Source organism: Strigops habroptila, chromosome Z (genome assembly GCF_004027225.2).
Source record: "Strigops habroptila isolate Jane chromosome Z, bStrHab1.2.pri, whole genome shotgun sequence".
In the NCBI taxonomy this organism is placed as follows: Eukaryota; Metazoa; Chordata; class Aves; order Psittaciformes; family Psittacidae; genus Strigops; species Strigops habroptila.
In genome coordinates, this window is record NC_044302.2 from 83534452 (window position 1) to 83553068 (window position 18617).

The 18617-nt window shown below is 38.2% G+C and overlaps 1 protein-coding gene across 1 annotated transcript; it reads right to left on the reverse strand.

Annotated features, from left to right (window-relative positions):
* Nucleotides 1–1846: 1846 nt before the first annotated feature.
* HSPB3 (heat shock protein family B (small) member 3) lies at nt 1847–2444 on the reverse strand. Its single transcript, XM_030470388.1, is given in 2 exon segments — nt 1847–2329; nt 2331–2444. Coding segments are annotated over 2 exon segments (597 nt in total).
* Nucleotides 2445–18617: the final 16173 nt, after the last annotated feature.

Genomic DNA, 18617 nt, shown 5'->3' on the forward strand with positions numbered 1-18617 from the left:
AAAGCTTCTTGACCTAAAAGTGTTGAAAATCTAGATCTGATTTTCAAGTGTGACCATTTATTATCTTAAACCAATACACAACTTAAACACAGGCAGTATGAAGGAAAAGTGTGGCTTCAGTGGGAATATAGGAACACATGTTTTATATTTGGTTTGGTTTGTTAGAAGACATTAGGTTCTTGATCTCTGCTCTATTCAAAAAATACAATAATAGCACATGATGGAAATTTACAATCCATACCTTATTCTGCATTTCTTGTACAAATTTCTTGTGAGTTTTAGAACAAATAACAAATAAAATGCAAGATTGGACTACCCACTTTCCTGAAATCAATTGCTTCAACTATCATCATATCTAAACAACCAAGACATCAGTCTTTCTAATTAATGGACATGTGCAGACGTACAAGCATAGGGCTTTCATTTTAAACTAAAGGAACACTCTGGCTTCAGCTAGTGAGAGCCCTTGTTTTGTTCATCAGATTTTTCTCATATTCTTAAAATTGTATTTGTGTTCGGTTTCGTTTGAGTATGTTTTCGATTTGTCCAAACAGCAGATGGCTATGATAAAGAGTCTGTATTTAACTTGGCACTTTCCATTCCACATTCCTTTACTATTCATAGCACAGCAGTCATACTCATCTCCAGTACACATAAAAGGAGGCAGCTCAACTTGCAGCTGCAGATCTCCTCAGATGTTTGAGAATTTACAAACTTACAGCATTCCTTTTTTTTTAATGTTGAGAAGTCCAGATGCTGATACAGTGCATGGAATTTTTTTTTTTTTTTTTCATATCTATCACTCCCATGAAATGAGAGACACTGGGACAGAAATTAAACCTGTGCCTGTATTAAGGAACCTCTGCACTTAAAGTGAGAGTCATGTAGAGCCCGTGTTCATACAGGGAGAGTGGGACTAGACATAGCCAGAAAAATTTCCTTTTGAAGACACAGAGTGGGATTTTGGTCTAAACTGTCAAGCAGCAGGAAGAATAAAATACTCATGTGAACAAGACGACTACTTAAAATGTATAAGAATAAAGGCATCTGTGCTAGCATAATGCCTTTTTATTACCAGGGCTTCACAAGGAAGAATTTGATCCTTTCGAGTATTTGTAAACACTGCATTTTTCCTCAGTTCCTAATAGATAGCAGAATATGTTAAATAAAGCCAATTTTCTAAATGTCTTTGAATGCTTTCTTTCAAATTATTTTGTTTTTGACAGAAAGTATAATTTCTACTTGCTGTGTTTTCAAACAAATATAGTCAGTGATTATTCTTTTTTCTTATAGTTTCAAACATGCAACAGGCTTCTAAAAAGTAATCTCTCAAGGGTTTTTTGTATACAAGCTTGAATTGCGGAAATAGTTGCGGTTTTTTTCCTGATAGTATCCTTCAGGTTGTGTGCTTTTCCAGTCCCTATAGAACAAGAAGAAGAAGAGTCCATAAGACTCAAAACCTGTCTATTTCTTCTTTAATAATTGCGACTATGTATGACAAATGCTTATTCCTTAGAAATATAACTTCTCCTACTGAACTCATAAATGTGCTTTATTTTCAATATGTTATCAAGTAGATTTTTTTTTTTTCTCCTGCTATGATGAGCCTAAATTCTCTGCTGTTCAAAAAGCCTGGCTTTCCAACACATATGTTGCTGGAGGCAAGCAGTCTAACACTTCACATCAAATAATGAACTCAGCATACTGAAAAATACATACAAAGATTTTCCTTCACTGCAATGTAAATACAGCCACATGCTTACTATACTCTACAGCATTGCTCGAATTAGATTATTTTGTTATATTAAGAATGGTTTTATCTCACCAATAAACTATGGACAAGGTTCTAATTCTTTCCCACAGAGTTCTTCATTTCAACAACCAGAATGCCATCATGGCAGAAAAGCGCAGACAAGTCTTTGTTCTCCACTCCATCAGGTAATTTGTATTGTCTGGTAAAGCTTCTGGATATGAAACCGTGTTCATCCATCCTGGGTCCGTGCTGAGCTTTGATCAGGAGCCAGCCTTCGAAAGTCTGAATAATGATATCTTCGGGGCGGAACTGCACAACGTCCAGTAAGACCTGGAAGCCTGTGTTTTCCTTCTCCTGGCCACTCTTCCCGGCCTCAGCTGAACTTTCTGCAGTATACCTTCTGTTGCTCTGTGCAGTTGTAGAAGGGCCCGGCAAAGCATATAAAGAGTGGTCCAGTTTGTGTGCTTCCAGCTCTTGGAGAGCAAACTGCTCTTGGTAGCGTACAGGAGTTTCCACCCAGTGCCTTATTACAGCTTCTGCCATTGCTGAGGCAGAAAGGTAAGATGCTGCTCCTGTTGCTCTGGGGAAGCTGCAGAGTCACAGCAAACTCTTCCCAGTCATATGCCTTACCCACAGAGTAGTTTATCAGTTCATATTGCCTTTCACTTTTAGCAGAGGCAGAGCTTAACATTTAATAGGGCGTGCTGTGCTCCAGTGACAGGAGACTGGTTTCATCTTTTATCCACTAACAATAGAGCACTATTTATAGTGCTGGGGTCTTGAGTGGCTTCAACACATGCACAGCTCTCATGCATAAGTAGCGAAAGCAAAATTCTAATGCACCTTCGATTATTGCTATGTTGTGTTATTTGTTGTTAAGAATAATGAACAGAAAAATAATGTGAAAGATTCTTTGATTTTAATGGAAGTTTAATGATGTTGTTTTTCCAAGGGATACATAGCAATAGATACAACCTCTGTATTTCTTCTAACTGAAACAGGAAGTTATTGCAGGAAGAGATTTAATTAGCTTGACAGTAGGAACAGACTAGGTTTCAGGTTAGGTAAAGTATAAAATTTATCAAGTGCATTGGACGTTGTGGTAGAAGTTGTACATAGGTGAAACACAAGCATGGTTAACCATGTTATCGGCAATAGGAGGGAACCATAGCCATCCTTGCCCAAATTGGAGGTGTCTGAAGGGCTGAGTCTGCAATCTTAGTGACCTACAAACACAGCCGAGCCTTCTCCAGCATGACAGGGAGTCGGACTCAGGAGTGCAGGGAGAATTGCAGTGAAAGCTCATGTTTCACAGCTTCCAGGAGAGGGCAGAGCTACTTGCGCCAGCAGAGTAGTAAAGGTAACTCCAAATCCTTATTGCTACCACATCGTCTCAGTAACCTTCATCTTCTGGGTCTTAACAGCTTGAATCTATGATACCACCTACTGCATGTGTCTGGGGAGCAGGACTGGTGACCTGGTACACCTGATCTGTGGTGTAATCTTCTTGCTAGTTCGTGATTGAAGGGGAAATAATGCCAACAAGTGTTAATAGTTTAGTTAACAAGACCTAAGAGGAAAGTGCAGAGAAAAGGGAAAAGCATTTCCAGATTTTAGTATGTTTGCTAGAAAATCGCTCTAGCTGGGCTTGGTAATGTAAAGCAGAATGCATTATGGCAACTGATGGTGAGAACTGTTTATTTCCCTCAGTTGCACTAATGCTAGAAAGAATCAAATGAGAGACTTTTATTCCTTTTTATTTGACCGTTGTTCAGAGTTGTATCTCTCTCTTGTCCTTACATCTTCCACTGCCATGAAAATGGCACATCAGTTTATATGCGATCTTTGGTTGCTAATGGACTCATGAAGAAAGAGGCAATTGAATTTTGATAGCTATGAGAAATGAACTTCTGTATGGAGTCAATAGCAGAGTACGATTACCAGACATATCTATAGTTAAAGTTCTAAGATTGCGATTTTATTTTAGACTCATGAAAGCTGCATCGCAAGGCAAGGAAATTTTGAAAGGTAGATCAAAGGTTCAACATGACTTACACTAATGGTCAACCATTTAACTGAATATTGTGGGAAAGAAGAGCTATGCTACTTTATTTAACTATTGGCTCTTCTCCTGTCAAACTGTCCTCCAGAATCATTTAAAAATGCAATTCTGAATGTATGGCTTGCTAAAATAGTGATAAAAATAACCTGGAGCATTGCCCATTATCTGTTCAGCAGCTGTTTTCTGTTTTGCTAGTCAATGATTCACTTGGTGAGGAAACTTTAACCCTGAAGTGAAGCAGTATGCCTGGTTGGTTGTAATATTATGTTTTTAGAGATAGCTGAAAGTTATTGCCATCCCTACTGAATTCTGTGATGATAGCCTGACTTATTTTACTTCAGTTTTGCATTTCATTAATAAATGTTCTGTGCAGGAATACCACATTCTTTTATTTTTTTAATTTTATTTTAATTATTCCCATCTTGTCTGGAAAAAGATAAACTTGCCTAAATTTACACTCTGAATGAAAACAGAAATCACCACCTCAGTGCAGGTCACTGTGGGACAGCTATGTCTATTTCCAGAAAAAGTTGTGTTAGTCTTTCAAATGTCTATGTTAAGCATACTTGGAACTGTCTGGTTTAATTAGCACAAAAGATGCTTTGAATGCCCTTTAAATTCATGTCATGTGCAAAGCTCTACAGAAGTTTATAGGATCCTTTTCTACTCTGTAGGACAAAGAGTTAGGAAGATTTTAGTAATTAAGCTGTTTAGCCTCTTCCTACTCTCCCCTCCAGTCCCAGTCCCCTTTTCTCTCTTTTTGCCACCTATAGGCTCAGGAATTACCACCATCTTTCTTAACCTCTTTGCTGCTAACACAGAGCATATGTAAACTGAAAAAAGAAAACACCCTTGAAATGCAAACATCCCAGCAATTTAGAATATTTTTTCAGCCTTTCAAATTAAATATGGACATGGTGCTGCAATATTAAGGAACTTCGGATGCTAATGTGGCTATACTCTTCAAACAACTATAGGAGTCAAGCGATGCATTTTAATAACGTTTGATTATTGAGGTCATTTTAAACCTTCACAGCAGATCTGGCAGGAGCACGATCAATGTCTTTGATTGCAAGCTCAGCGCCTCGGGTTTTCTTTCCCAGTTCTGTGCACGCGAAGGCCTTGCCCTGTGCTGCTCCGTGGCGTGGGGAGCATTACTGAGCTGTTCTTCGCAAGACTTTGCGAAAGTGAGGCAGTTAGTTACCGTGGCCGTGCCAGTCCATGCGCTCTTTGGCTGATCGCACGTACTTACGGTCTCAATACCTTCTGCGGATTTTCAAAGGAAAGTAATGGGATCCATGGGGAACTTGCACCAGTTGGTCGGGAGAAACACGGTGCAGTATAAGTGGGTCACACTGACATCTTGTGGTGAGACCGGAAAATAGCTTCAAAAGAAGATCACAAGCCACTCGCTGCATGCTAACACCAGGTATCATTACTAGTCTCTGAAATACTTGTATGGAAAGACATCAAAGGAAGAAAACGGCAAGATTCTAAATTACGACAGGTTATTTTCAAGACAATGCAAGTTTTTGTCTCAGTATTTTGGAAGGGAAGGGAATAAATATTTGATTCATGTTGAACTCATGGATAATCTAGAAAGCAGATACCCTTGTAAAGCTGTATTGTAAATTGCGAAAATGTAAGGTGCACAAACTCATGAGATTAACTTTTTTTTTAATACATATGCATATATGTTAAAGAAACGCAAGTGCATCCTGCTCAACACAACTTTAAAATAAGAGATTGCCTTGTTGCAATTCTCTTCATGTTGGATTCCCCAAAGAGAAGTATTTCAGCTATGATTGATATTTCAAGAGAAGAAAAGGGAAGAAGCTGGCAGGATGAAGAGAACAAGAACTCTTCTAGCAAATGTTAACAGGCTAATTTCAAACGAGAGTCATGTAATTATCCAAATGAATTTAGGCAGAGCGCTACAGTTACTTTTATCAAAGCACCCAAGGATGCCACTCATGATCTACTTCACATGTCATTCAAAGAGATACTGTCACTTCAGACTTGGCAATACATAAGAAAGATAAGGAAGAGTAGGACTTGGGGGGGTTTACCAGTGCTAGCTCTGTTATACCCAGTAGGGAGTTTAGGCTTTGTGGTGATACTGTAGAGGTGGACAGTAAAGTAAAATGTATGTGAGAATGGAACGTGGGGTGACATGTACAGAAACTGGATGGGAAAGAGCTATTTTCCACATGGTATTTAATGTATTTTTGTAGAGTGAGAAAATTACTGTCTCCTACTTGTGTCACTTTGAGTCCATTACTCCTTTGAGTTGTCCTTTTAGCTGGACTGTTAGATCTGGATGTATGTAAGCTCTGAAAGAATCAAAATGTAAGCACAACTACTTCAAGTGTCTAATCAGCAGTTACCATGTGTTCTGTTGTCGAGAAATATTGAGCTTTTTTATTAAACCATGACATGTCTCATTCCAATCACATGGTATTTATATTGGTCAGTGAATCACAACATAACTCTCTTTGCAGCAAGACTTCATGCTGTGTTATAAAATTTCTTGCAAGTTGTAAAGGCTGTGTTGTTACACAGCCAGCTTAGCTGAAGGAAGGCTTCAGTCCATGGGTCATGTCCTTCAAAACATGGAAAAGGCTGGATCTGCCTAACCTCTTGGAAAATCTCTCCAGGGCACTGATGCTCACCTGTAACTGTAAACTTGATCTCTTAATTTTAGGGGCCTCTTAAGAAGTGGAAAACTAATCTCAGCTCTTGCACTAAGAATCAAGTGTTTGCTCATTTGTTAGGAAGCTATGTAAGAAGTAAGCATGGAAAGGGGTATCATTTTGACAACCTACATCCACTATTACAAGAGGGCTTTTTGACGTATTGAGATGATAGAAGGGCAGATGAAGGATGAGAATGAGGGTTGATAGGACCATAGCAGCTGCTGTAGGAGCATCATCTTTACAGAGTAGTGAAGGAATAAAAATGCAACTTATAATAATGATTTGAAAATTTCAAGTTACTACAAAAGTAAGTAAGTTTAAAGTGATATCATGGGACTCTCCACAAGTGTTTGCTTTGTTATTCACATGGCTTTTTTAGTAAATATTTTTATGTCTGTTATAGGCAAGTGCATCTCTGCCTCACAAATACTTGATGAACTGCTATAGAAAGCAAACTGTAGTATTTTATTGAAAGTGATAATAACCTGTTTACTTCTTGTACACAGAACAGTAGAGAGGAAATGAACAATTAAAAGAGAATAATGTGCCTGAGGGCTTGGAAGCTCTGTTTTGCTACTGAAAGGCAGGATCTAATGCACTCTTGTTGTAGAAATAGTCTTATTTTTCACCAGTTAAAAATTAACTAGTGTTCCAAGAAGAATGCCAGTTTTCAGATCTCCTCCTCCTCTGCCTCACTGAAGTCTTGAGACTTGATAGTAGTAACTAACACAAGGCAGTTGAGCACAGTAAGTCTGGTGTATTTATTTTGGATCTGTCTAAACTTTATAGCAAGTGCTCACTTGCTTATTTAGGATGTGAAACTCTTATTCCATGGATCACATCTTCAGGTTTGCATGTTTTGAGGTTGACCACTTCAGTAAAAACAATTGAATTACTGAAAATCTCACCTATGAAGTTCTGGGAGTAGGAATATTTCTGCTGTTTAAAATTAGGTACTCCCTGAGGCTTCTAGGGGTTAGGGTTGGAAAATCTAGGACCTAAATCAGGCATTAAGCATTCTAACTGTAATTAGCACAAACCCCCCATGATCTCATTTTGTTTATTTTTTTCTAAGAACAAAGACTGAAGTTAAGTAGGTAGAATGAATTGAAGACCTGGTGTGCTGATGCTCTGGATACATTTGTCTAATTACTCGCCAGAAAAATACTTGAATTTACCAAATGAATTTTGAGATTTAAAGTTTTCTCTATGTTGAAGTATTAGAAAGGACTAAAGGGATAACTGAACACACTTATTGCTCATCTACCATGAAAATACTGTATTATGACACGAGTGCTAGAGTCAAAACTACATTGTAGGATACGTATTTCCATGTACTTAGGAAATTTTAGCTCTGTAGGCAATACTTTTTGAGATATCAATGTAGAGTTGTGCTTGATACAAAAGTGTTGTGTGCCTTTAGCTAAAATCTGCGACTTTGGCACAGGAAGCTAAATGAAGCCACTCACTTAAGGCATCCTGCATTGCTGCATCCTGCATCCTTTGTGATTGTGTTTGAGGGCCCAACTGTAAACAATATGATTCTTCTTTAACTTAAAAATCCATGAAAATGTCTCCAAATAACATAAAAGTTACCCACCACCATGCATCACCAAGATGGATAAGTTCCCTTCAAGCTCCCTAAGGCCAAGCAAAGAATTCCTTATCAAAACTCGTTGAGGCTGAGAGTCAACACGTTGGTCTGGAAGGTGGATAGACGCACCTCATCCAGAAAGTACTTAAAGAGCAACTGCTGTGGCTTGAGAGGGATTGACAGGAAGAGTTTGCCATGGTTAGTGAGCAATTCCTTTCTGGAGTGGCGTAAATGTGCTGTTTGATGTCAATGTACCTTGGGAACTAACTTCTATGATGAGCATCTCTAACTGTCAAGGAGCAGCTGGAAACTGGGTAGGTCAGTAATGGAAGTGGAAGGCTTGCCCAAAATTTCAAGTTTAGAGTAACCCAATGCTGCTGTCTTCACATGCTGACTTAGTGGTTAAAGTGAAACTCATTGGTAAGCACATTTCCATTCTATGGGCCACCTATTGGTATCACAAAGCCAGCCTTGCCCCTGGGCTTCCAGTCTTAGAAGGAAAGCCAATAATTCATTGGCAAAAATACTACCTCCCCTTGCCTGTCCACATGGTGAAAGCCAACCAAAATCTGGCTCCTATGTCAGAATTGTTATTTCCTTCAGTGTTGGAGTTAGAACAATATTCTCATATTGTCTTAATTTCCTGGCTTTGGAGATGCCAGGAAGGCTGCAGATGTTGTAAAATCTGATGTTAGAAATCCCTTTTTTGTAGATAGAGTTTTCAGTCAAATCTGAGTACCAAAGTAGTTCTGATATATAAACCACATAATCCTTTTATCTTCACTGGAGTTGCATATAGTGCATATCAGTGCAGAATTTACAACCTTAATTTTAACATTATTAACCATAGTAGTTCTGAAATTACATGTCCTTTCATAGACAGCTCTTCACCAGACTTTTCTTTAAGAATACAGATTGAATTTACTGTGGATCTTGATTTACAAGACTTGGAGAGTTATGATATTCCACGGACATGAGTAGCGAATGCTTTAATGAAGTGTTAGGCCTGAAATTTAAAACTTTTTTCCTCCTCTTTCTTATTTGAGCTTCTGTTCGTACATATTAATGTTTGACAAATCTGAAAACATGTCTTCTGGCCTGCTTTGTACACTTGCCTATATGCAAAGACTCCATGCCACATAGGTTGGAAAAAATAATGGGAGACCTGCTTTTCTTCTTAAAAGAGTCATCATATCTTATAGTACACTGACAGAATCTCCTCACTCAGTCTTTACCACACTCTCTATGCTATGATCTCTATACATGTAAACATTTATAACATATGATCAGATACCTGGTTAGTACATAAGGTAGTGCTTTCTTTCCATGTCTACGATACTTTCATCCCAACGAATACTTATCAATAGAGATATTTTTATAATAATATAGAGCAGAATTGATGTACAAAATCTGTTGCTTGTATGTTGTTCTACTGAAAGTCAGAAGCTCCTTAATTAGACTTCATTGTGCTAAGGTTTATGTTTATATAGTATGTTTTGCAAGAAATAAAATATTTGTAGTGAGATCATGTTTATAAAGGCAGATTTAACTCCTGTGTTATAGAAACTGTTCTATTTTCACAGAAGAAGCTCTTTTTTCCATATTAATTTTGCTGTAACAATGAGGCAAATTAGGTTTGTGCAGGCTAATAGGGTAGTTCTGTAGTCATATTTGTAATACTGGACTTTAGAGTGATAACCTATCTTTGGAGAGAAGTTTTAAAAAATAATTCAGATTCTTACCATTTTTTTACATTATTATTTTAAAATTTCAAGTATGTTAGCTATTCTGTGTAGATAATAGTGTTCTTTGGGGCTGGTCAAAGATAGTTACAGATGGCCAAAGAGTATAGATTCTGCTCTTTATAAAGTGAGATGGTGCTTCCACGAGTTAGTGTGATGAACAAAGCCACAGGAAGATCATTCAGAAGAGTTAATCATAAACAGAACCAGAAACCACAGAGAGGGCTTTGATATGCGGTCAAAGGAGTTAGTGCTGTTTGCATTTTCTATCAATTCAAAATATATGCAGTTATATAGAGGATGTCTGATGGATGGATAAAGAAATTGTTAGAAGCAGAGAATGAGAGTGAAAAACAAAATGGATATAGAGGAATGTTCTAAAACTGAGGAAATTTGATTACTAGTGTGCAAGCAAGCTCTTATTCAACAAAACATTCTGAGTGATAGCAGCCAAAGGGAGCTGGATATTGAATAACGAGTGACTGTTTGTCCAGTTTGCCAGCTCCCTTCTCACATTGCCCTTCCTACGACATTCAGTGAGGATATCAGAGAAGTAAAGTTTGCAGGATTAAAACTTATTCTAGCAACAATCTAGGAGAGAAAAAAACACTGGACAGTTTCAGATGGACTCCACACTGTCTCCCTGCTATTCATTTTCTATCACTGCTGGAATTTTGCTGTGGAAACAAATAGCAAAGAAAACAATAACAGGATTAAGAACAATGACAGACGATGAAGTCACATACCAGTGGTTTACAGCCTATGACATTTTTTTTCCACTGTTGCAATGTTAGAATTCTTTTTTTTTTTTTTTTCTTTCTGGCAATAGTTTTGCTTTTTTATGTACACATAACCCAGCTCACGAGGGGATGCTTTTTATTTCCTCTCCACTTTGATCCAGTATGCATGAGGGGTTTTTATTTAGTTCTCCCACCTGAATCTGTGTAATTTGGAGAGAGGCCCCTTTTCTGCTCAGGAACAAAAATTAGGACCTCAGTTGCCAAATCATTCTTCCTGGGTGTAGGGAGCCATAGAGAGCTAGCCATCAGTAAGCAAACAATAGTAATGAACTCTTCTCTGAACCATAATTCCGGGAGGGCTAATGTGCGCAGACTGCATAGCAACAGAGATCTGGCACCAACATACGAACAACTGGTAATTCTGTAGTCCTGGTGATTCTGTAATTCTAGTTTAGCACCATAGAAAAGCAGCATCCTCTAAGGCTAGGTACTGAAACAGTGCAAGAGGACCTTGCTATTTTGAGATCAAACTCAGTTTACCATTCTTATTTCACTTGTTCCCAGAGTCACCAATGCATCCTGATGATAGCATAGAAAGACACTGGACTATTCTGCAATGTGGAAAAGTGTATTTTAGTTATTCTACTGCTGCAGTTCTGCACTCTGATTATATAAATACTTGAAGTTAATATTTCTTCAATTGTTTTAAGTTTTGAAGGCACTTTGCATGCCCTGTTAATAATTTTAATTTCCTGATCTAAAATGTCCAGCATTATTTTCACATGCTTTAGGCTTATTCTTATCCACATCCAAGTGTGAAGTAAGCATTTAGATAGCTAGGTAATATGGTTACAAAAGATGCTTGATATATACCAATTACATATCAGATGCATGACTACCTGCAAAATTCAGCCCAGTTTGAACATGTAAAAGGCATTAAGGGTTTCCAAAATGCAGCTGCTAAAGTCACTTGTCCTCAGGAACTTGTTAGCCTCAACATCCACATCTCATAATAGTGAGCGAGTTCATTAAGGGGTATCTTTCTGCCTCTAAACTGGCTGTGTCATCTATGCCTTTTGTGCAAACTAATATGGAGTTAATTGCCTGCATTTACAGAATGACTGGATTGGTCCCTTGTGTTACCAGATACAACCCCTGCATTATTACCTCCATATGCAGGAAGAAAGGCTAGCAGAAATACCCGGGTCCATTAGCCCAAGCTTGCTTTGACTACAGCAGGTCTAAGCTGGAATGTCAAGAGCTGATCTGCAGCAGTGTTACACACTTAGAACTGTACTTCCAAATAATATTAGAAGTGGTCTGGCTGGGATGCTACTTGATGCTAAATATTGCAGAATCCTGTCTGTCTTTTATTAGGTACTCAAAATCAATAGATGCTTTGACTTTTTACTTCCTGTGCCTCATTCCTACCTCTGAAAGAAAGCATTAAAGGATTGTCGTGAAAATGAACTAATTAATATCTATGAAGCACTTAGTACCATAACACGTGCCAAAGCAATGAATAATTCTGTCCGCTGACAGGATTTGACAAGTGGTGAGTAAATAATACATTAGGCCACACAGCAATAATAACAGTAGAGACAGGAAAATTGTATACTAAGATAGTAGCCAAGTGGAAGATATACAGTAGAGCTATATAATTGGACAGCATGTCATAATAGACAGGCACATGCAGACTGAATTAAAGCTGCACAGGAAATCTGAAATCTTGCGTTTTCCTCCTAAATGCCTGATTTCAGCAGCGGTTTTAATGTCGTGTTTTGACCATTTACTGTGCTACAGCCACTGTTGTTAGGTTTCTAGTCCTCTCTGGTTTTCAGCACAAGACATAACTGGCTGATGTGGTAAATTGAAACCTCTTGGCAGTTCTCTATCTGGAGACCGCATCTACTGGATATGTTCTGCCCAGTGCAGAGATCCATGAGAACTTCCCCTTCTGCAGCAGCAATGATATTGGGAAAGTTAGGCAGGACCTGGTAGGATCTAGTTAAAATGCCTCTACTGGAAGTTTCCACTTGTATCCCACTGAAATTATTGGGAATGTTACCCATATATGTTTTATGAAGTAACATGTTTTGGACCTCTGAAAGCCAGACATCAAACACAGAACATATGAAAAACATTATCTTCCCCAGGGCTCATTCAATTCTGAGATAGTGCATTAATATGCATACTGACGAGGGTGAAAATGAAGAATTAGTGATCAATACAAACACAGTACATTTGCTCTAAACACAAATGTACTGTGCTTTTGCTCACAATATATACAGCTTTACTTGAAAGATTCTCCCAGTCTCTGGTTATTTTAGTACCACTACTTACGATTTTTAATGTGTTCAGAGTAACATTAATCTTTAGCCTTAATTCCTTCAGTAAGTATTAACAGAGTTACGTTAATGAATTAACAGACTCCCCTTCCTCATCTTCTTAAATACTCCACATAGAAGCAAGTGATCAAATTTCATGTTAATTATACGGAAAGCTTTAGTTTATTTTTCAGACAGGACTAAAAAAATCAGGTATGATTCTAATCTATGCTGAAATAAACCAGAAATAAAATAGAACAGATATTCCTCCTCACATATTCTTCAGATGGGTTCAAGACAAGAAGACTTTACCTTGGCTGCTGGCCTTTCCCTCAGGGAAAAAAGAAAAACATGTTAGTGAGAGTCAAAGGACCCTGTAAAGCATGCTTTGGACTTGCTCCCATAGCTGAAATCTATACAGTTACTACACAGAATACCTAACTGTTAATGAGCTTTTAAAAAAACTGACTATTGTGACCTGTTTCCCTGATCTGAGATTCAGATTTGGCTGAGGTCTGTCAACATCTTTTAACTTGTGATTCCCTTCATTCTTTCATGGGCCAGCTACTTGCCAGTTTTTCCCATTCTCAGGACTATGTGGAGTATGCTCAAAGGACAAATGCAGTTTATTCTTATCCAATAATCCTCCAAGACGGACTCAGAATATTCACACCCTTGTCTTGCTTTCTCCCACCTTTGGAGCTGTAATCACATGTAGGATAGATGAAAAAAATACACCAAAATGTATCTGAATAAGCTGAAATCACATGCTGTCTTTAGATGCTCATCCCAAAACCACATAGGAACAGTGGGAAAATGGGGACAGTGATAAGTTCCCACCCACACAGTAAATTGCCTGAGTGGAAATGCATTTCAAAGTGTGCATGCCCTCTGTTGTATTTATACCTATCTCCCTGACTGTAATGCAGCTGAGCTTCTCAGAAGCATAAGTCTGCTGCCTATCCTGTCCATAGTGTCATGGGGTTTGTGCTGTTCAGATGATGATAACTACTGGTTTTATTGCTCACAAGATAGGTTTATAATACAGCTGCCAAGACATTAGCAAGAAAGAATAGCTGGGCTTGTGGTTAGGGTACTGACTTGGGAGGTAGGAAATCCATTCTTGGTTTTTGTCTCTCTCTCTCTCTTTTCTCTATGACTTCTGGCAAACCACAGTCTTTCTGCTCCAGATTCATAGAGTAGGGGAAGAGGTATCAGGACCATAGCCTTATTTAGATTATGAAGCTTTTCAGGGGAGACAGTATCTTCTAATGCATATGAGGCTTCCAAAGGAAAAAGACAGAGCAAGCAAGAATCATAAGAATTGTGAAGTATGAAGGGGTATCGCTAGTGACAAGGCTGAAATTGAGTTTAATGTGAATACACCTTTAATATTGCTAGTGAAACCAAAGAACAGGTTGCTGACTCAGGTATCAGAGGTGGACTTACTGGAAGGGATAAGCCCTCCCCCCTCCTCTATTATGGCACCAAGAATGTCGCTTCATGGAATGTGATAGTATAGCACTGGATGACTGCATCCAATGCCACAGGCTGGGGTGTCATTATAATGCAACTGGAAATATAAGTACAGCAAGTAGAAGGTGAGGATACAGAAAGTAAGAAAGCATGTAGTAATAAATTTAGTCAAATGGTTGCATATTCAATAGAAATAAAGATGTTTCCAGCAGATTTACCTTTTGCTGCTGTTGAAAAAGTAAATGTAATTGTATCACAGTCCTGTTTGTATGGCTTTTGTTTTATTCACCAATAGAAAATTAGTTTGCAAATAAAACACACAAGAGTGCCTATAGTAAGCTTATTACACTATAGTACTAAAAATGGATTCTGTCTACAAAAAGCTTTTATAGGATGATTGCCTGAGTTCAGTTTAAAATTAACAATTTTATGCTCACCTTTCAGATCTCTGTTGGGCAATTGAATACTGAAATTGAATTTTCCATGCATAAGGACTGAAAAAGAGCAAAGGGACAAAAGGATTAAATATTTATTTTTATAATACCTGTGCTGTAGAAAGATTGAAACAAATAAGCCTCAGAAACTTGTTAGACAGTAATATGAAAAAATGTTGCAGTGACAGTAAGTGGGATACGTGGCTGTGTGTGTTAACGTGCTAAACTGCGTATATGGAAAATGTTGAGAATACTTGTGAATAATTGCAAGCACAATAGCACAGCATTAAATTTATTCATGTAATTAAGTTTTTTTTAAGCCATCTTAGCATGTCAGATGTTAGGTATAGTCCTCTGCTACTCCGTGTGGTTGAGGTACAGTAAATACTGTCAGAATAAATAAAATCTCTTATGATGCATGTATGCTGCTCACACTTCCATGGTAGACGCTAGTAGGATAGACAAGATTTAAAAAGTAAATCCCAGACAAGAGACTTCTTGAGTACAGAGTGAAAGACAATTCAAAGCTATTTGTATAAAGTGTGCCCAGATATCACTATGAATGTGAGAATTACCGTTTGAGTAACAAAAAAGGTGCTCTAGTAGTGGTTTCTGACAAAAACCTGCATAAGATTTCAGATAAGTGACCTTGACCAAGCAAACCCCCATGTTAGTGAATATTTCACTGACCAGATCTTACAATTCTTTTTTGTTACATTTGTCTTTTTCTTAAGCCTGTGCTTTGTTGGCTGGTTTTCTGTCACAGGACATATAAAGCTTTTCCTGTTCTTCTCTAGTTGTTTCCATTGCACTGAGATGTGCGAGATGCTTAGAAGTCTTGTTCATCTCCCAAAACATTCTCGGTGACTATAAGAATTTCCTTGCTGGTGGGGTGTCTTTGAGTTTTGTTTTGTTTGTGGTTTTTGTTTGTATTTTGGGTTTTGGTTTTTTGTTTTTTTGTTTATAAATTGAATCTGGAAAGAAAAAGACCTTTAGAAGATCATTCATTTATGAGCGATTTATCCTTGAAAACTAGGATCTGAAGCATAGATTTTCTCTTGGTTTATGCAGGCTCCTACTCAATAAAGTAGACTGTAGGTACTAGAAAATCCCTAACTCTACCTCATTGGCTAATAAGTTACAGGAGTTCAGGACTTACTTCAAAGTTCAATTCAACAGGATTCTGTTCATGTCTTTGAATTAAATGATCAAAAATTTACTATCTTTCAGACTGCAGCCTCTCCAAAGAGTATGCATAAGCCCCAGATTCCTTCCTTCCTTCTTGTAACTTTTCAGGTTGTCCTGATGTTTTTCTGGGACATGCAAGGGAATCAGAGGAGCTGCCTGGGAATACACAATTTTCACACTCACTGAAGTCAAAACTCCTGTAATGCATGTTGGCAGGCAACAGTGGTGTTTCTCACAGCATTAGCTCCTAGACAGAGATGTTCACATTCCTCATCATCACCTAAAGAAATTTACATTATATGATACCAGGTCTGGCAAAGATAAAAAAAGTTTGTTAAAAATTTAGATCTATGATTTTAACTATCTTTATGAAAACTTCAGATATTTGTATTTAAGGGCAAGTCTTGACACAGTAAAATAGCATTGAGAACAACTGTTGGCAGAAGGCTTTCTTCATTTCAGTCTTTAGTTGAAAAACAGAAGGACAGCTGAGTGTGTATGCTTAAGTAGAACAACTTAAGTAGTATCTGGTTGAACGGGAAATTCAGCTAAGGCAGTGTGGCCACAATCTGAAGATTGTACAACAAAAAAATATATTTTATCCAGGATTACTGTAAGCATAGTTGGCATAAACCCCATGATTTTCTCTCTTAACTATATACTTGCAGTTTCTTGTAAACAATAACGTGAAATAGTAGGTAGTAATTTACGGTTTGTATAAAATAAGGAGACTATAAAAGAAATTAGCATTCTGCCTATTTTTAGTTTGTAATTACAATTTACTATAACGTATATGGAATTGGTCTCATTCCTGAGTCTCTGCAAGCCTTAATGCATATTTAAAGGTGCAGGCCTACTGCAGAAAATCTGTCAGGAGAGACCCTTATCCTAACAGAAATATAGTCACAGGTTTCCCCATCCTCAGTCCCAAAGCAGGTTAATAGAGCCTGAAAAGTGAGAGGCAGTGGTGAGGAGTGCTGAGAGATATCCTGATTCAAGACAACTTGCTTGTGCTCATGAACAGAACAACTTTTTTAGGGTTCCTTTCTGATATTCAAAATCAGCTATTTGGCACCTACATTGTCCCTTTGAGTCCCATTGGTTAGAAAATACTAAATGAACATTTAATACACTGTGTTTTTAAATAGAGTGACTACTTGCGATTCTCTCAGACAGAAGCAGTTAACACAGATCTGCCCTTGGCCGTAGCAAGGGCAAGTCTGCATTTTACTGTAATTGTCAATTGACATCTCTATTAATTTGATACATCTTTCCAGTAAAAACAAACCAATGGCACCAGAGCACACTCTGTTCTTTCCAGACTGAGTCCTTCTCTGTCAGTGACCATCCCCTGTTCTCCAGGGCAAAGAAGCAATTGTTCCTTTGTGAAACAGCAATAAGCCCTAGTCTGCGCTTTTGTATGAACAAATGGTTATGTATGTTTCACACACTTAAACAGTCTAAATGTCATAGTTAATACACTAGGGAGTTACAACAGGCTTTGCCTCTAGTTGTTTTCTACACCTAATTTTACACAGCACACATAAGCAGAATGAAGTTGTTTAAATAGTGTAATGCTATACAGCTTGTTCAGTCAAGAACATCCTTTACTTCTGTTAACTCTTGCTATACTCTATTTTTCCACAAAGGATTCTCTGTGTTTTATCCTAACTATTATTTTGCTTGGTTTGGAAGTGGAAGAAAAATGTCTTTAAAATTTTATTCTGCAGGAAGCAATAAAGAAGAACATAGAAAATGTACATGCTGTTGTACATTCTAGCAGCTAACAGAGGCATCTTAAAACTGCCGTACAAATACCAAAAGCATCTAAATAGCTCTGCAAAAGTAGCAGTCGCAATAAAGGCTTCCTCAACCTTCCTCCAAACACCCAAGTCAAAAAGCAGCTTGCTAACAAACCAACTTTTACTCATGGAAATCAGCTGAAATCTGTGGAAGCTTTTCTCACCAATACCAGTGGCAATTGGCAAGCTTAACTTCCAGTCAGAGCCAAAGTAAACAGCAGTATGTGACCTTGCTATCTGTTTTGCAAGATCTTGTTGGGGTGAAGCTGGAGTGTGTGAAGTGTGGGCTGTTGCATGTGTGAGCTGGCAATAACCTGCCTGCTTATTTTTGGCTGTTGCTGCCCTGCCCCGTCCATGCAGAGTCAGGTGAATGCTTCCTCTGGGGAGGGTGGGAGCCAACAGCCATTCAGTGGAGGAAGAGGAAGGAAGAAGAGGCCTTTGAGTTTTAAGATGGGAGTGGATTGTGGAGGGAAGGAGAGGCTACTGGGAAGTGGGTGAGGCAGAAGGATGTGTCCTGTATCCTGTCATCAGAAGGCATGAGAGCTAGTGTGTGGAGAGGTTCCCCCAAGCCCCAGAACTTCCCTCATGCTTCTCTTTCTTTTTCTATAATCCCACTCTTTTCCACAAGCCTGACTTTTTTCCTGTCATCCTTCCCACTGAAACCCCCTAAACTCATTCCCAGTTCCTCTTTTCCTGCTTTCAATCAGTTCTAAGGAATAAACCCCCCAAATACACTCACTGCACCCTGCCACTTCTTTTCCACTCCACAGCAGAACCTGACACTGACTTTTTCTTTATTCCAG